The 15,308-nt window shown below is 38.1% G+C and overlaps 1 protein-coding gene across 1 annotated transcript in view; it reads right to left on the bottom strand.

Moving 5' to 3' along the window:
• Positions 1–6,426, bottom strand: part of CYP2C108 (cytochrome P450 family 2 subfamily C member 108) — a 32,477-nt gene extending 26,051 nt beyond the window's left edge. The window contains exon 1 of the mRNA XM_014733425.3: positions 6,200–6,426. Within this exon, the coding sequence (XP_014588911.1) occupies positions 6,200–6,382 (183 nt within the window). The 5' untranslated portion in view covers positions 6,383–6,426. The remainder of the gene's footprint in view (positions 1–6,199) is intronic.
• Between the last annotated feature and the right edge of the window lie 8,882 nt (positions 6,427–15,308).

Below are 15,308 nucleotides of genomic sequence, written 5' to 3'. Positions count from 1 at the left end.
AAGACAGGAGACCCAGCAGTTTTCCTGAGTTGGATGACGGAGGCTTTTAGAAAATATACTAACACTGACCCAGAGTTGGCAGAGGGAAGAGCTTTGCTTTCCATGCACTTCATTACTCATTCCATCCCAAACTTTAGAAGGAAGTTACAAAACCTGGAGGCAGGACCCCAGACCCCACTGTTCACCTTGATGGAGGAGGCCTTCAAGCTCTATAACAATAGGGACAGGGGAGAGGAGGATAATAAAGAAGGATATGGCTAAAAACACACTACTTTTGGCTGCTTTGATTCATCCACCACCTCAGGGTGACCCCAGGAGGCCCAGAAGACTGGACAATTGAAAGGAGAGATCAAGCCTAGGGTGGAACCAATGTGCACACTGCAGGAGGTAGAGACACTGGGAAAAGGAATATCCTGATCATCCTCAAGCACGGCGACCACGGGACAACCTTGGGCAACCTCCCCTCCTTACCAGCCTCTCAAACAAGAGGCAAGCCCTCAAGGACTGACGAGTGGGAAAAGCCCTCCTGGCTCCGACATTGACTTGCTCCATCACCACGACTCTAGTAGAAACTCGGGTCACTCTTGATGTAGCAGATGGGATGATTGAGTTCTTTGTGGACAGCAGAGCCACCTACTCTGTCCTGACCCAGCCTGTAGGCCCCATCTCCAATCGTGACTGCATGGTAACCAGGACAGACAGACGGCCAAAGGTAAGACTATTTCCTTTCCCTGTTACTTGCACTGCCAGGTCAACTACCATCACCTACTCAATCCTCTATGTCCCAGAATGCCCTATTCCTTTGCTAGGTAGAGACTTATTAAGCAAATTAGGAGCCACTGTTTCTCTAGAGACAGACAGAATTCAGGTTCCACCCATTTCCCTCATCTCAAAGAGATTGCAAGCCCTCTGGGGACTATCTAGCCCATCACTAATTCCTAGGACTGAAGGGAAAAAAAGGAAAAAGAAAGGAAAATTGGCCATAAGAGCACCCTCACCAAAAATCTAGCAACTTGAGTGTCTTCTCCACAAATACTAGTAAAAAGGCTTAAAACAAAATTCAAATTCATAACTAGGGAGCCCTGTATTACTCTACCTGATTCATGACAGTAATTTGAAAACAAGAGCTGTGGAGTCTCTGGGTGTGTCTGTCAATATGTATGCCATATGTGTCTATATGTTAAAATATTATACATGTGATATTTTACCTCCAGAAGGTATAATTTCTGAAGAGCTCTATTCAACTGGCTTAATCACTTATATACATTATTTCCAAATGTATTAGAAATTAACCCAAATGTCTTTCATGTTAACATGATATAAATTAATCTCTGTAACTGAAAGCTTATTTAAGATTGTTAGTTTGATTAAAATGAACATGTCTTCTGAGTCATCAGCATTGGATATGTTGCAGACATGAAGCCTTTATCGTACATTTATTGGTCAAATAAGCTGATGTTATCTCTATTATGAAACAGGTTAGCAAAAATAACTTAAAATGATAGCTAATTTTGACTAACATCTCATGATGTTTTGTAGGCAAACTAAATAAGTATTGGGAAAGAGTAAACTAAATAGATGTGAAAAAGATAAAAGTATTGGGTGAACTTTTTATGTGTTGAGGCATGTATATTTAATATAACTTCCAAAATTTCTTGAACTTGAAAATTTGAAGTTTTGCTAGGTGAAACTAAATGATAAAAATTCAGTGAGTATCTGGGTCGTTTTTCACATAATATAAAGTACTGAAACATTATCGCTAAACATATCCAAGTTTATCTACTTTTATTTCTTCTTACAAAGACATTAAAAGATCTTTGGGGGGCTGGCCCTGTGGCCGAGCGGTTAAGTTCACGCGCTCCACTGCAGGCGGCCCAGTGTTTCGTTGGTTCGAATCCTGGGCACGGACATGGCACTGCTCATCAGACCACGCTGAGGCAGCGTCCCACATGCCACAACTAGAAGGACCCACAACGAAGAATATACAACTATGTACTGGGGGACTTTGGGGAGAAAAAGGAAAAAAATAAAATCTTAAAAAAAAAAGATCTTTGGGTCTGTTAGTAAAAGTCTTGTATTTTATGAAAAGGTTGGACTGGGAAGTAATATATTTCTAGAAATTATGAGAAGTGTTTGGAATGCTAATGTAAAAGATAGTTCATAGTTGCCTACTTCTTAGTTTTCACTGAAAACCAAGATCTATCAGGGTTAAGATTTCTAATTGATATATGTGCTTAAAGCTATTAAAAACTAATAAGAAAAACATCTTTGTATTCAAGGAAAGTAAGAGGTATGTTTTCAATGAAGAAGGTAAAAAGAGTGGAAATATTCTTGTTTGTTTTGTTAAGAAAGATAAATTTGGCCTAAGGTAATAGAAGGGATAAAAGAAGGCCTGGGACAAATTCTAAATGTGAAAAGAAAGTCATACAAGGTTTTTGGATGAGGAACCCTAAAAAGGGCTTTATGCATGGTCAAGTTGGTTAAGATTGAAGTAAATCTAGTTAAGTGAATGAGTTTTAATGTCAAAAGTAACCTGGCACAAAATTATAATTTGATTTTCTCTCTCTTAAAAGGATAATTTTCTTGAACTTTTAGTCTTCTCTTGATAAACAGATTTTGAAAGATTTTTGTCTTTGAGTAACCCACCAGAAGGGTAGGGATTTTAGGTTTCATCAAAATTAATTTCCTGTATTGCTTTTATCATGTCGTTAATCACAGGTGCTAAGGTTTTTGTTACTGCTATTTAAATTTCGGCAATGGTCTGAAAATCTTTAATTGTCACCATGGTTAAAAGGATAACTGAGCATTGTTTCATAAGGACCTACAATATTATGTAAGTAAATGTTATTGATATGTCGGGGTTTTAAAAAGAGTTATAAACATTCCTAAAATTCTGATCTGTCCTGCTTGTCACCCATATTTCCATTATCTTCTTGAAGTGTTGCGTTTCACAGAAATAGCCAAGTTTCTTTGTCAATTGCCCTTTTGGGTCTTTTGTTGCTGTTTTACTCTGAAGCTTTCCCAATATTTTTCATCTTCAGAGAGATGCGTGGAAAGGTATGTGACACTTACTATAGAATATAGGCTTCTCATAAACTTTCAGATCATAAAACTGAACTGGGTAAGAAACTACAGAACTCTAACAAAGAAACTGATGACTTCATAAAACTGCCAACAGAAGATTAAGATGAAGAATCAATTACACAGGATTGAAGTAATTGGTGAAGATGGTTATAATTTCTATGAATTTCTGTTTGAAATAGTGATGATTTTCTGACTTTTTGTTTTCTAAGGATTTAAGGAAATCTTCTCTTTTCCTAAAGCTAATTATGACTTATAGCAATTTGGTAAAATTATAGCTTTGTAAGCAGATTTGAAATATTTATCTTTTTTCTCCCTACCAGATCCCTCCAGAATTTGGAATCTTTTAATGAATGAGTATTGTTTTCATGCCAATACACTTATTTGCGTAAGTTCAAAAAGAATCTCTTCTTCTTAAGACAGGGCCCAATTGGAAACATTGCCTATATTACCAAAGCTTTGAATGTAACATCATATATGAGAGAAACATGCAGACTCAGAAATGACAAAATAGTTTTTGAGGAATAAAGGTTGACCTTATGGAAAAGAAACACCTGGAAACATTGGCCTGGTATCTTGCTCACAGGATTCCCAGAAACATTACCGCATGAGTAAACAAGGTTACTTACTGCCAGGTACAAGAATTCTAAGGATATTGGGGAGTACCTCAAGAAAAGAGAGTAATCCACCCAAACGTATAGGTATAGGAGGCAGACTCTGATGACAAGACATTGGCTTGGTTTTCCTGGCCTCCAGAGGCTTTTAAAGTTCAAATCTGAGATTCCTTATAAAAAGTTGAAGCAAAGCAGATTTCAAAGAGCCTATATAATCAATTGTTATTTTTGCTGAACTTATGTAAATAATAGGGCCAGTTTGATTGAAACTAAACCAGTTTGGCCAACCAATGAGTCTTAATTGGCTATCTTTGGTAAAAATGAGGGTGATTTTAGAGAGAAAAATTATGTTGCAGTAGAAACTATAATACATCCTTGGAAATTAGTCTCTATTTCTGATAATTGTCCTTGAGATTGTTGTTTTGTATCTATTAACTGGACAGGATCCTGAGTTCTAGTCTCCTGAAATATCTGGCAACAAATCTCCAAAATAATGTTTTCAATTTTCTCCATCTTCAATTGGAATAACTGAGAACTGATCCTCCCCTTTTTCCTGAGGACTTGCAAATGGAACCTAGACAATTTGTTATAAACTTAAGAGAGATTCATGTCTGTTCCTGTGTAAGCCACTCAGAAAGATACCTGAATACCTGATGACATCATCAGAGACATTTCAAACAGAAAAAGATTCTTCAAGCCCGACGTCTAGAAACCCTTTGACTGGCTGCTCTCTGGGCTCAGAAACGGGTCTATAATTTTCTACAACTATTAACCTGTTTTCTTATTAAATATCTGGTTCTTGCTTACACAATATAGGCCTAACTTTGGAATCCCACCTGCATCTACAACTGACTAAGAGACTGCTCCAAGGAGATGGAACAACTGATGCCCCTACTCAGCAAGAAGTAGCTCCAGAAGACAAGACCACCAGTCTCGTTACCCTAGAGATAAAGAGAGAGTGGGGCCGGCCTGGTGGTACAGTGGTTAAGTTTGAAAATACTGCTTCCATGGCCCGGGGTTCACTGGTTCAGATCCTGGGAACATGGCTACGCACCACTTATCAAGCCATGCTGTGGCAGGAATCTCACATATAAAGTAGAGGATAATGGGCACCGATGTTAGCTCAGGGACAATCTTCCTCAAGAAAAAAGAAGAGAATTGGCAGTGGATGTTAGCTCAGGAATAAGCTTCCTCAAAAATAAAAAAAGAAGAAGGAGAGTAAAACTTCTCAGGAGGGGGATGAGACAGAATAATGATGGGACACTGCCTCTCACTCTTTGCCACCAGATCTGGCACCTCCCAGCCCAGCTATTTCTGGAGTCGAGATAAGCTACTTTCCAACGGCAAAACTTTGCCCAAGCAGTCAACCCTGACTCCTGCATGTACATATGTACAGCGCATCGAGAAGAGAGCTATATAACCTTCCTGCGGTAGCAATAGTGAGCAGCTCCACCTTGTTAGACCTACTGGGCAGGTGCAGGGACTGAAACCCCAAGGGGGCATGTGCAGCAGAAGCCACGAGAAAGAGGGAAGAAGAATGTCTCTGGAGGCAGAGAATCATGACACCAGTCTTCTCCCCTCACCCCTGAAAGACTCAGGATGGCTCCTGTCAGAGAGACAGCCAGAAAGCCTCTTCCCTGTGCTGTCTCCCTTGTGCTTAAGCATAAGCCCCAACAAAACCTCCTCTGAGACTTTGGTTGTGCCTCTTGCCAATCTCTATTACACAGAGAGCCTTAGACCCTAGGGTCATTACCTCAAAGTAGGGATTCGATAACTTGTTGAGTATATTGTATACTCAAGTAACCTATGCAAAATTATTATTATTCACATTTTTAAGAAATATGAATTAAAGCTCAAAGAGATTTTAAAACTACCCAAGGCTCTGTGTTAACAAGAGGATGAGCTGGGATGCTGATATAATCTCTTCAACTGCCAAGCCCAAACCACAGGAAGGATCTTCCAGGGACAGTGCTCTGGTAACTAGCTGTCTCAGGGAAGATAGAGTTTAGATAATTCCTTCAAGAGTTAGAGAGCCATTGCTATAAAAACGGCTAGGAGTAGAGCAGTTCACTCATTCATGGAGCAATTATAATGGAAACTGTGAAATTTCTTGAACCTTTACTTGTTTCCTCAACTTCAAATCAACATGTGTTTTTAGAACAATTTTAGTGTTGTGACTCTGAGAATTAGTAGATTTCTTTAATTGAAAGCTGTTTCATTAGCATTAGAGTTCACCAAGGAATAATTACTGGGAAAGGAACCCAGGTCACAATACAGACAGGGAATTCTTACTTTTGGCAATGGCAACAACCATTTCATAGATCTCATTCCATCTGGCAGCCTTCTAGCTGGATACTTTTAAAAATCATGTCTGGGTTTCCAGTGGACATTTCCCTTTAAAACCACTTCTTTAAAACATGGTACCTGGGACCATATAATACTTAGATATAAAGCTGTCTTCTTTACTTTTTTGGAGCAATTGGAAGAAAATTAATCATACTTACCTTGCTTCGAGATTTGCTGATGTTCTTGGTATTTATCTGTAAAATGTTTCCAACAATTGGCAGAGGAGTGGGGCCAGGTGGCAGCTTCCCTTTCACATAGCTTTGATTCCACAGAAAAAGAAGAATCAAACAAGAAAGACAAATCACCAGGACTATGAAGGGATCCATTGATGTGCTTTGCATAAATGCAATGGAAAGCTTGGAATCCACAGATTTTATAAATGCCACATGCAAGCTGATTACAAAACTTCACTAAGTCTTTGAAGTTTGAATAAATATTGTCTTATCTTTAGAGGACTTTGGCCTACAGGTGCATTAAACAGATAGTCACCATAGTATTGATAAACTTCTAAGTTTTCAGTGAAATAACCAACTGAAAAATAACTCTCACTTCTTCAGAGTTGGCCTTGCTTTAATAGTGTTCATGAAAGATGTCAGATTTTCAAAAAGATGGAATTCATGATCCTGACAAATGATGAAAGAGAATGTCTCTTGTATCAGAATTCATCATCATATGTGCAGATGAAAGAAGCTCTCTCTTAGTGACTTTTCCCAGAAAATCCAGGGAAAGATCAGAATCAGAGGCAGTAAGGAGGAGGCAGGGTAAACAGAGGAGTATATGGCACCGGTTTGCTGTTACAGGGGAGTGGATATATCCCAACTCTCTTGGCAGAACCCTTTTCTATATGTCAGGAGTTCTGACACCACTTACTCCCAAAGGGTGTGCAGGGTCAACACGCAGTAGACAGTAGACAAGAACCTACCAAGTCAAGGAAAGAAGTCACTCAAACACAACAGTGGAAAGTCACTTGGTCCAATCACTCATCCTTCTCCTTGCACATCCATTTCCACTGAGGGTCCTATAACCAGACCCTACACTGCCTGTTCTTACTTGAGTGAGGAAAGATGCTTGAGCATTCAATGCTATAAATATGTAAAAGTGTCTACAAACTCACAGACATCAACAAAACTCAAAAAATATTTGAGGAAATTCAACAACATAACAAATATAAAAATTAGAAATCAGAAAACTGGGGACAGCACCATGGCCAAGTGGTCAAGTTCACATGCTCTGCTTCGGTGGCCTAGGGTTTCACCAGTTTAGATCCTGAGTGTGGACGTGACCCCACTCATCAGGCCATGCTGAGGTGGCATACCACATAGCACAACCAGAGGCACTCACAACTAGAATATACAACTATGTACTGGGGAGCTTTGGGGAGAAGAAGAAGGGGGAAAAAAGAAGAGGTTTGGCAACAGTTGATAGCTCAGTTTCCAATTAAAAAAGAAAAACCAGAAAACTAATCCATGGAGAAGATAACTTAGAGAAAACAGAAAAATGTTCAGGTAAGTACAGTATCATCAGATACATTTAGCCACATAAGAATAAATTATTAGAAAAAAGAACCCTTGCCAATTAAGAATATGATCGCAAAAATATTTTCTAAAATAAACAGATATGCTTAGTAACAACATGTATTTAGCAGCAGTTTGACTTAGTTAGCAAGAAGCTATTGGGAAAACAAGAGTTTCCTCAAGAATAGAGTACAAAATAATAACGATGAAAACCATAAACAAAGCTAAGCGGGATGCAAAATAGTTCCATAGTTCTAGTGATTTATTATAGGACTTTCTAGAAGAGAGTAAAAAATAATCAAATGTAAAAAGAAGCAAAGGAAATTGAAGAAAATTTTCCTAAACAGATGAAAAATCTGAAGGATCCACCACGTTCTAAGTAAAATTAAAATTAAATAACAAAAAAAAACCCCATAATCTTGTGAAACCAGAGAACACCAAGAAAAACAAAAACAAAACACTAAGAAGTTTTAGAGAAGAAAAGGAATTTATGAAGAATGAGACTCGGTTTAGAATCAAGCTTCCCATAAACAATGCTTATAAATGATAAACCTTAGTGGAGTAAAATCTTCAAATGTTCGACAGGAAATGATTTTCAAAATTATTATTCTATGCAAGATACACTAGAGTTCAAGAATAAGGTCAAAGTACAGACATTTTTGCACCTGTAAACAGTCACACATTTTATAATCTTGAAGCCATTTTGGAAATAATTACTTGAGAAAATTTCAACAAAATAAATCTATATCCAGGAGAAGGGAGAATGTGGGATACCAAAAGAATAATGGGCAAAAGACAAGTGAAACATTTGGAGTCTAAATAATGATGGAAAATGTGGGAGTAAAGCTTAAAGAAATTGTTGTTACTTTTAAAAGGAAAAGGGACTAAAATTCCAGAAGTTTTCAAAAAATATGTAAAACATAGAATAAAGGGGTTTGTTGGCAGTCTGAGAACTGTGTGTGTTATATTATAGTAAGGCTGCTGATATTAATTATCATCTTTGTATAGATAGATACAAAACAATTAAAATACAAAATTTGTTAACTAAAAGTTTAAAGTACGCCACCTGGAACAAAATACACCTTTCATTTTAGTAGGGCAAAATCAAAATGAAACGAAGAAATCTTGATCAATGCAGCTAAAGGCATATAAAAGTATGAGGTCTATTAAGCATGTCATAAAAATCATCAGGTGAGGGACTATGATTTCTCACTTCCTGCAAAGATTGGATGGGTATTTGAAAGAAGCACCTCCTGAATATATTGCCCAATAACCACTATGAACCATAAATATGAAGGCTAAAAACAAATTCTGGGTTTCCAAAGTGCAAAATAACAATGATGAAAACGACAAAGTTAAGTGGTATGGACAACAGTTCTAGAAGGTTCTTCATTGCTACCAAGTACATCAATAACAGTTATTTTGGATGAGTGTTATCCAAACTTATCCAAAATAAGTGTGTTTTGAATATTTCAGTATCCTAATTTCATAATATTGCTACATCAATATTCAACAAACATATAACCAACACCACAAGAATGAATGAAGAAATACTTTAGAGGCTCTTCTATACCAGATATTTTCCACCCTGTTGGCTCACTGAATCTTCAAAAGATGCTTTGTAATAGAAATTTTTAGGCTGAGTTACCTTGATAGATTCAGATATCCCCCTGGCCAGTTAATAAAGAGTAGGGCTGGAATCTAGGATATCTGACACATCACATATGCCAATTATCATTTCAGAAAAGAAGGAATGAGTTCCCATACAACAGCAGCATGGAGGGAAAGAAGTCCCCATCTTAGCAGCCATGCCATATATACAGCCCAGCACAGGACTCCCAAATGTTGCTTAATCTGCTACACCGCCAGGGATGAACAGTGCTCAGTCGCACAGCAGGAAGAGTTAATCTAGAGGAAGTCAACAAAGAGGTCCTGAGAGACAAGGGCTTCCCTCCATAGCTTCTGTAGCAGCAGAGAAGCAAGGCTAATGAGAAGTCAACAGGTGTGAGAGCTGAGGGTGGAGAATAGGTAACTAACCACATCAAAAATACTTCAGTCTGCAAAGATCACCATGTGTAGATTCCACAGACAAGAATGTAACAGATTTAGACCAGCACTAAAGGTAATAAAATCAAAATGCCACTTTATACCACATAAAAGAATCTAATTGAAGAAGTCTTCTGTAAAACCACTATTAGAATCTTAGATGAAGTGTCTAGAATTGTAAAGTGCTTTGTAAAAGGAAAGAAATTGCTTTCCTTAATTCAAAAGGAATAATTCCTTTTATGTGTGAAGTTTGTGGAGCACTTTGTGAATATCTTATTGTTTGAATCTCATAATGAGCCCATGAGATGGACATTTTTTGTCCATTTTACAGATGAGGAAAATGAGAATCAGAACTGAAAGGATTCACCCGAATCTCCACAAGTCTCCACTTCTAAGATGGGATGAAGACTTCAACTCTGATTTTATAACTTGTGAACTCTGCACTGGAAAGTAATTCAATTCAATGACATGTCACAAACATGTGTTGGGTAATTATTATCTATCTTGCAGTCTCACTATGGCAATAAACAATTTCTTCAAAATTAAACAGTTACAGAGTCAACAATTTCACCATGGGTAAATAAAAATGAGAGTTCAGAAAAGTTTGTCCCTTTGTGATCTGTAAAACTTCAGGAAGCCAGGATTCAAAGACTCAAAGAACTTGATTTCAGAGAAATGCAGCTATTAGCTGTCCAATCCCATATCTGATGTACACTGCCTCCTGACATTTCTGGTCTTGGAAGAAGAGCAGATATTGAAACAATATATATTTTCTCTCCCTCTCTCTCTCTCTCTCTCTCTCTCACTGTCTTCAGAGCAGTCCCTTTGCCTGAGGAACTTGCGTCTTAGCTCTGTTTATGCAACATTTCTGGGGGTTCATATGCTGAGCCATGTTACTCTTCATAGAAGAAAGAAAACACAGAAATAATTGAGCTAGAATGGATCTTAGAAATCATCTAACAAAATTCCTTACTTCTTTCTTTTAAGAGCAATGTATTAATGGCTAAGAGAGGCAAAACTCTGCCTATAGTCACACAGTGGATTAATATCAGAACTGCTAGTTGAAGGGTCTTTGTGTCCTCAAATATAAGATTTTTTAAATCATCCACATCTAAAGAAATTTTAAACCTAATGTTGAATGTAGGAAACATTTCCTTTTAAATTTAACACTTTCTTATACACACACATGAGATAGTTGAAAGGTCGTGAAAGTTTGTAATGACCTGTCTTACCCCAGATGGTACAGACATCAAAGTTTAGGGAGCAGCATTCTTTTACCTGAAACTCTCAATCAGAGCTCAAAAAGAAACTGAGGTATTCATCCAAGATATATTCTCTTGCCTCCTGCTCTTGGTGACCATCAAAATGTTTAACAAAAATACCTAGGAATATTTGAGTACAGAATCTACCTTCTAAATACCCTGCCAAGGATTCTAATTTGTGGGTGGGTAGGGGATAGGCATAAGTTCATCTTAAAAATGATCCCACCCCTCAAGCCAGGATCGTTCAGTACAAAGAGGGAACTTCCCTGCTAGAAAGAGTTCTCCTACCAGGAAAGGAAGAGCAAGTGAGCAACGAGCTTCTCCAGTTTTTCAGGTCACTGCGCAAATGTCCAGCTTCAGTCTCGCCCCACCCAGACTGGCAAAGCTGAGGTGTATAGGGATGGCTAAGAACAAGGAATAAAAGTAGGGACCACTAATAGCAGCCACACAGCAGGAGTGATTATAATCCACAGTAACCTGCTCAGGAGACAAACCCAGCAGATTTCTCCATTGATGAAACCAACAGCCAGCACAGCCACCTTGGACCCCCTGCAGCTTACCCCAGCTTTTGCCCCAAGGTATTCACATTCACTGATGCCAGCTACTGGAGTCCCTCCACACTCTCTGACCCATGCCATCTAGAGTTTGAGAACCACTCCAGAAGCCAGTTCAGGCTTCCGATGCCATGGGAGTGCAAGACACTGATATAGACCCCCCGGGTGACACCCATGCTAGGTGCACACTTGGACCTAACCCTCCAGTTGAGCACCTGCAAGTCCCCAGCCCAAATCCCATTGCCAGAATTCACTGCTGTGCACACACTTGGTGGGAGAGTGTGGAGCCACAAGAGAGCATGCTGGCAGTCAGAGTCTGCAACCATTTGTGGGTCCAAATCAGGCCCTGTCTTCTGCCACTGGCCTACATCACCATACACACCTATAGCTAGCCCCTCTAGCTGTGCACCTGCACACCCTTAGCCTAATCCCCATCCCCAACCTTCACCACACTGCACACACCTGGGAGTGGGGAGAGTGAGCAGCCATGGGAGGGCATGCGAACATTCAGGGCCCTACAACTTCCAGTGAGCCCTTAGTTGGCCTGACCCTTGCTGCCTACCCTCGTCGCTACAGACTATATGAGTGTCTGCACTTGGCCATGACACACATAGGAACTGCAACTCAGTTTGTGCATGCTGCTGGCTCTGGCCACCACTGAGGCTTGCACAGGTCCCTGGCCTCTAGTGCAGCCACTGCAGACTTCCATCTTTGACCACCAAGGTCCATACAGCTGTCAATGCTGTGGACTAATACAGCCTGAGCCAGAAAGACATCACGCCCCTGTGCCCTCACTGCTGCCACATGCTCCCACACTTTGCATACAGCACCGCTTGACCTGGGGTCACAGCATTTTCCAGCATGCCCCACCCACAGGTGAAACTCCTCTCTTACCAAAGTCAGTCCATAAACAACAGAAAAGGTGACTGCTTTTTCAAATGTTCACACTCCTATGCAAGCATCCAGGGATCAAGAATCAGGGAAAAATGACTCCACTAAAGGACTACAGTAAGTCTTCAGTAACTGGCTTCAAAGAAATAGAGTTCCAGGAACTGCCAAACAAAGATTATAAATAGTTGTTCTATTGATGCTCAGAGAGCTACAAGAGAACATAGATAAACAATTTAATGATATGTGGAAACAATAAAAGAACAAAATGAGATGTTCAAGACAGAGATAGAAAACATAAAAAAGAATCAAAGAAATTTCAGAGCTGAAGAATACAACGACTGAATTGAAGAATTCAAAAGAGAGTTTCAAGAGTAACGTTAAAATTTATATAATGTATAAACCAATGTTAACTCAATGAGAACATTAAGTATTTTAAAAAATGATTTTCTTAAGATACACAAATGAGCAGTATATTTGTGGATCATTTACAGAAACTTGAGATTTGTTGGAACATTTGATTATTACTTATAGTTGAATTCTTTTCAAAACACGCTTACATTAACCTCATTTTTGTTTACGCTACATTAAACATGAGAAAATTAGTTACAAGAATGTACTTTAAATCTGTCTTCAGAAAAGGACACACATATCGGCTTTGTATTCAGTGCTGATGTCTCATTAATGGATCTATATTGTTTTAAGAAATATAGAGATTCAAAAAACTTTTTAAAATAGAAAACTTTGAAAATAAACAAACCAATTTTGAAGCTGAAAGATACAATGACTGAACTTAAGAATTCAAGAGAGAGTTTCAACAGCAGACTGAAACAAGTAGAGGAAAGAATCAGAGAGAATCAGAGTAAAAAGAAAAGACAATAAAAAGAAATGAAGAAAGCTTATGGGACATGTGGGACACCACAAAACAGAAAAAATGTATGTATTATTGGGTCCAAGAAGGAAAAGAGAAGGGAAAAGGGGTAGAAGGCTTATTTAAAGAAATACTGACTGACAAGTTCTCAAATCTGGGAAGAGATGTGGGCATCAAATTTCATAAAGCTAATAGGTCACCCCAAAATTTCAATCCAAAATTATTTCCTCCAAAACACATATAATAAAACTGTTTAAAATCAAAGACAAAGAGAGAATTGTAAAAGCAGAAAGAGAAAATATATTTCTCTCATGGAAATAACCCCTTCTTGCAGAAGGTTATCAGACATCTTTGAGACCGGGGAAAATGGGAAAGAAAGAATCAGCCAAGAAAGAATACTTTACCCAGCAAAGTTATCCTTCAGAAATGAAGGCAAGATAAAGACTTTCCCAAATAAACAAAGGCTCAGGCAATTCATCCTCAATAAATCTGCAGTAAAAGAAATGCTGAAAAGAGTTCTTCAAGTGGAAACAAAAGGATGCTAATAAATGACATGAGAAAACATGAACTTATAGAATGCACCAGTAAAGTTCACTATATCCTCAGAATCTGAGTACCCTAATGCTGTAATATGGTGATTTGTTAACTACTTAACTCCAATAAGGTTAGACTTAATCATATTTTAGACCAAAGGGACCTAACGGTCATGTACAGAACATTCCTTGCAACAGCAGCAGAACAGATGTTCTTCTCAAGCACACACAGAATATTCTCCAGGATAGATCACATGATAGATCACAAATCAAGTCTTAGCAAATTTAAGACAATTGAAATCTTACAAAATATCTTTTCCAAACACGATGGTATGAACTAGAAATCAACCACAGGAGGAGCTGGGTATTTCACAAACATGTGAAAATTAAACCACAAAGTCCTAAACAAACAAGGGTAACTCAAAAAATACCTAAAAACAGGAGCCAGGCCACTAGTGTAGTGGTTAAATTTGAACACTCTGTTCAGCGGCCTAGGGTCCCTGGGTTGGATCCCAGGTTGAGACCTTCACACCACTCATGAAATCATGCTGTGATAGCATCTCACATACAAAATAGAGGAGGATTGGCACAGATTTTAGCTCAGAGACAATCTTCCTCAACCAAAAAGAGGAAGATTGGCAACAGATGTTAATTCAGGGCCAATCTGCCTCACAAAATAATAAAAAATAAAACAAGCAAAAATGGAAGCACAACATATCAAAAGTTATGGGTGTTGCAAAAGCACTTCTAAGAGGAAAGTTTATAGTGATAAAAACACCCACATTAGAAAATAAAAAGTTGTCAAATAAACAACCAACTTTACACTTCAAGGAACTAGGAAAAGGAGAACAAACAAATCGCAAACTATAAAGATTTGGGCAGAAATAAAGGAAATAGAGAATAGAAAAAGAATAGGAAAAAATCAATAAAACCAAGAGTTGGTTTTCATAAAAGATCAATAAAATTAAGAAACCTTTAGCTTCACTAACAAAAAAAGAGAAGACTCAAATGAATAATATAAGAAAAGCAAGAGGACCATTACAACTGAGGTCACAGAAATACATAGGATCGTAAGAGACTACTATAAACAATTATATGTCAACAAATTTGATAACCTAGAAGGAATAGACAAATTCCTAGAAACATACAACCTACCAAGACTGAATTATGCAGAAGTAAAAAATCTGAACAGAGTAATAACAAATAAGTAATCAAAAACATCCCAATGAAAGAAAGTCCAGAAGCAGATGGCTCACTGGTGAATTCTATCCATTATGTAAAAAGGAATTAACACCAATCCTTCTCAAACTTCCAAAAGAAAAAGGAATAGGAGGGAAAACTTCCAAATTCATTTATGAAGTCAGCATTACCCTGATACCAGAGCCAGAAAAGGACACTACAAGTAAAGAAAACTACAGGTTAATATTGCTAATGAATATACATGCAAAAACCTTCAACAAATTACTAGCAAACTGAATTCAACATCACATTAAAAGAATCAACACCATAACCAAGTGAGATTTATCCCAGGGATGCAAAGATGGTTTGATATCCACAAATCAAGTAATGTGACACACTGCATTAACGGACTGAAGGATA

This window comes from Equus caballus, chromosome 1 (genome assembly GCF_041296265.1).
Source record: "Equus caballus isolate H_3958 breed thoroughbred chromosome 1, TB-T2T, whole genome shotgun sequence".
Classification (NCBI taxonomy): Eukaryota; Metazoa; Chordata; class Mammalia; order Perissodactyla; family Equidae; genus Equus; species Equus caballus.
The sequence above is the reverse complement of the archived record's forward strand: the minus strand, read 5'-3'. Positions and strand labels throughout refer to the sequence as shown.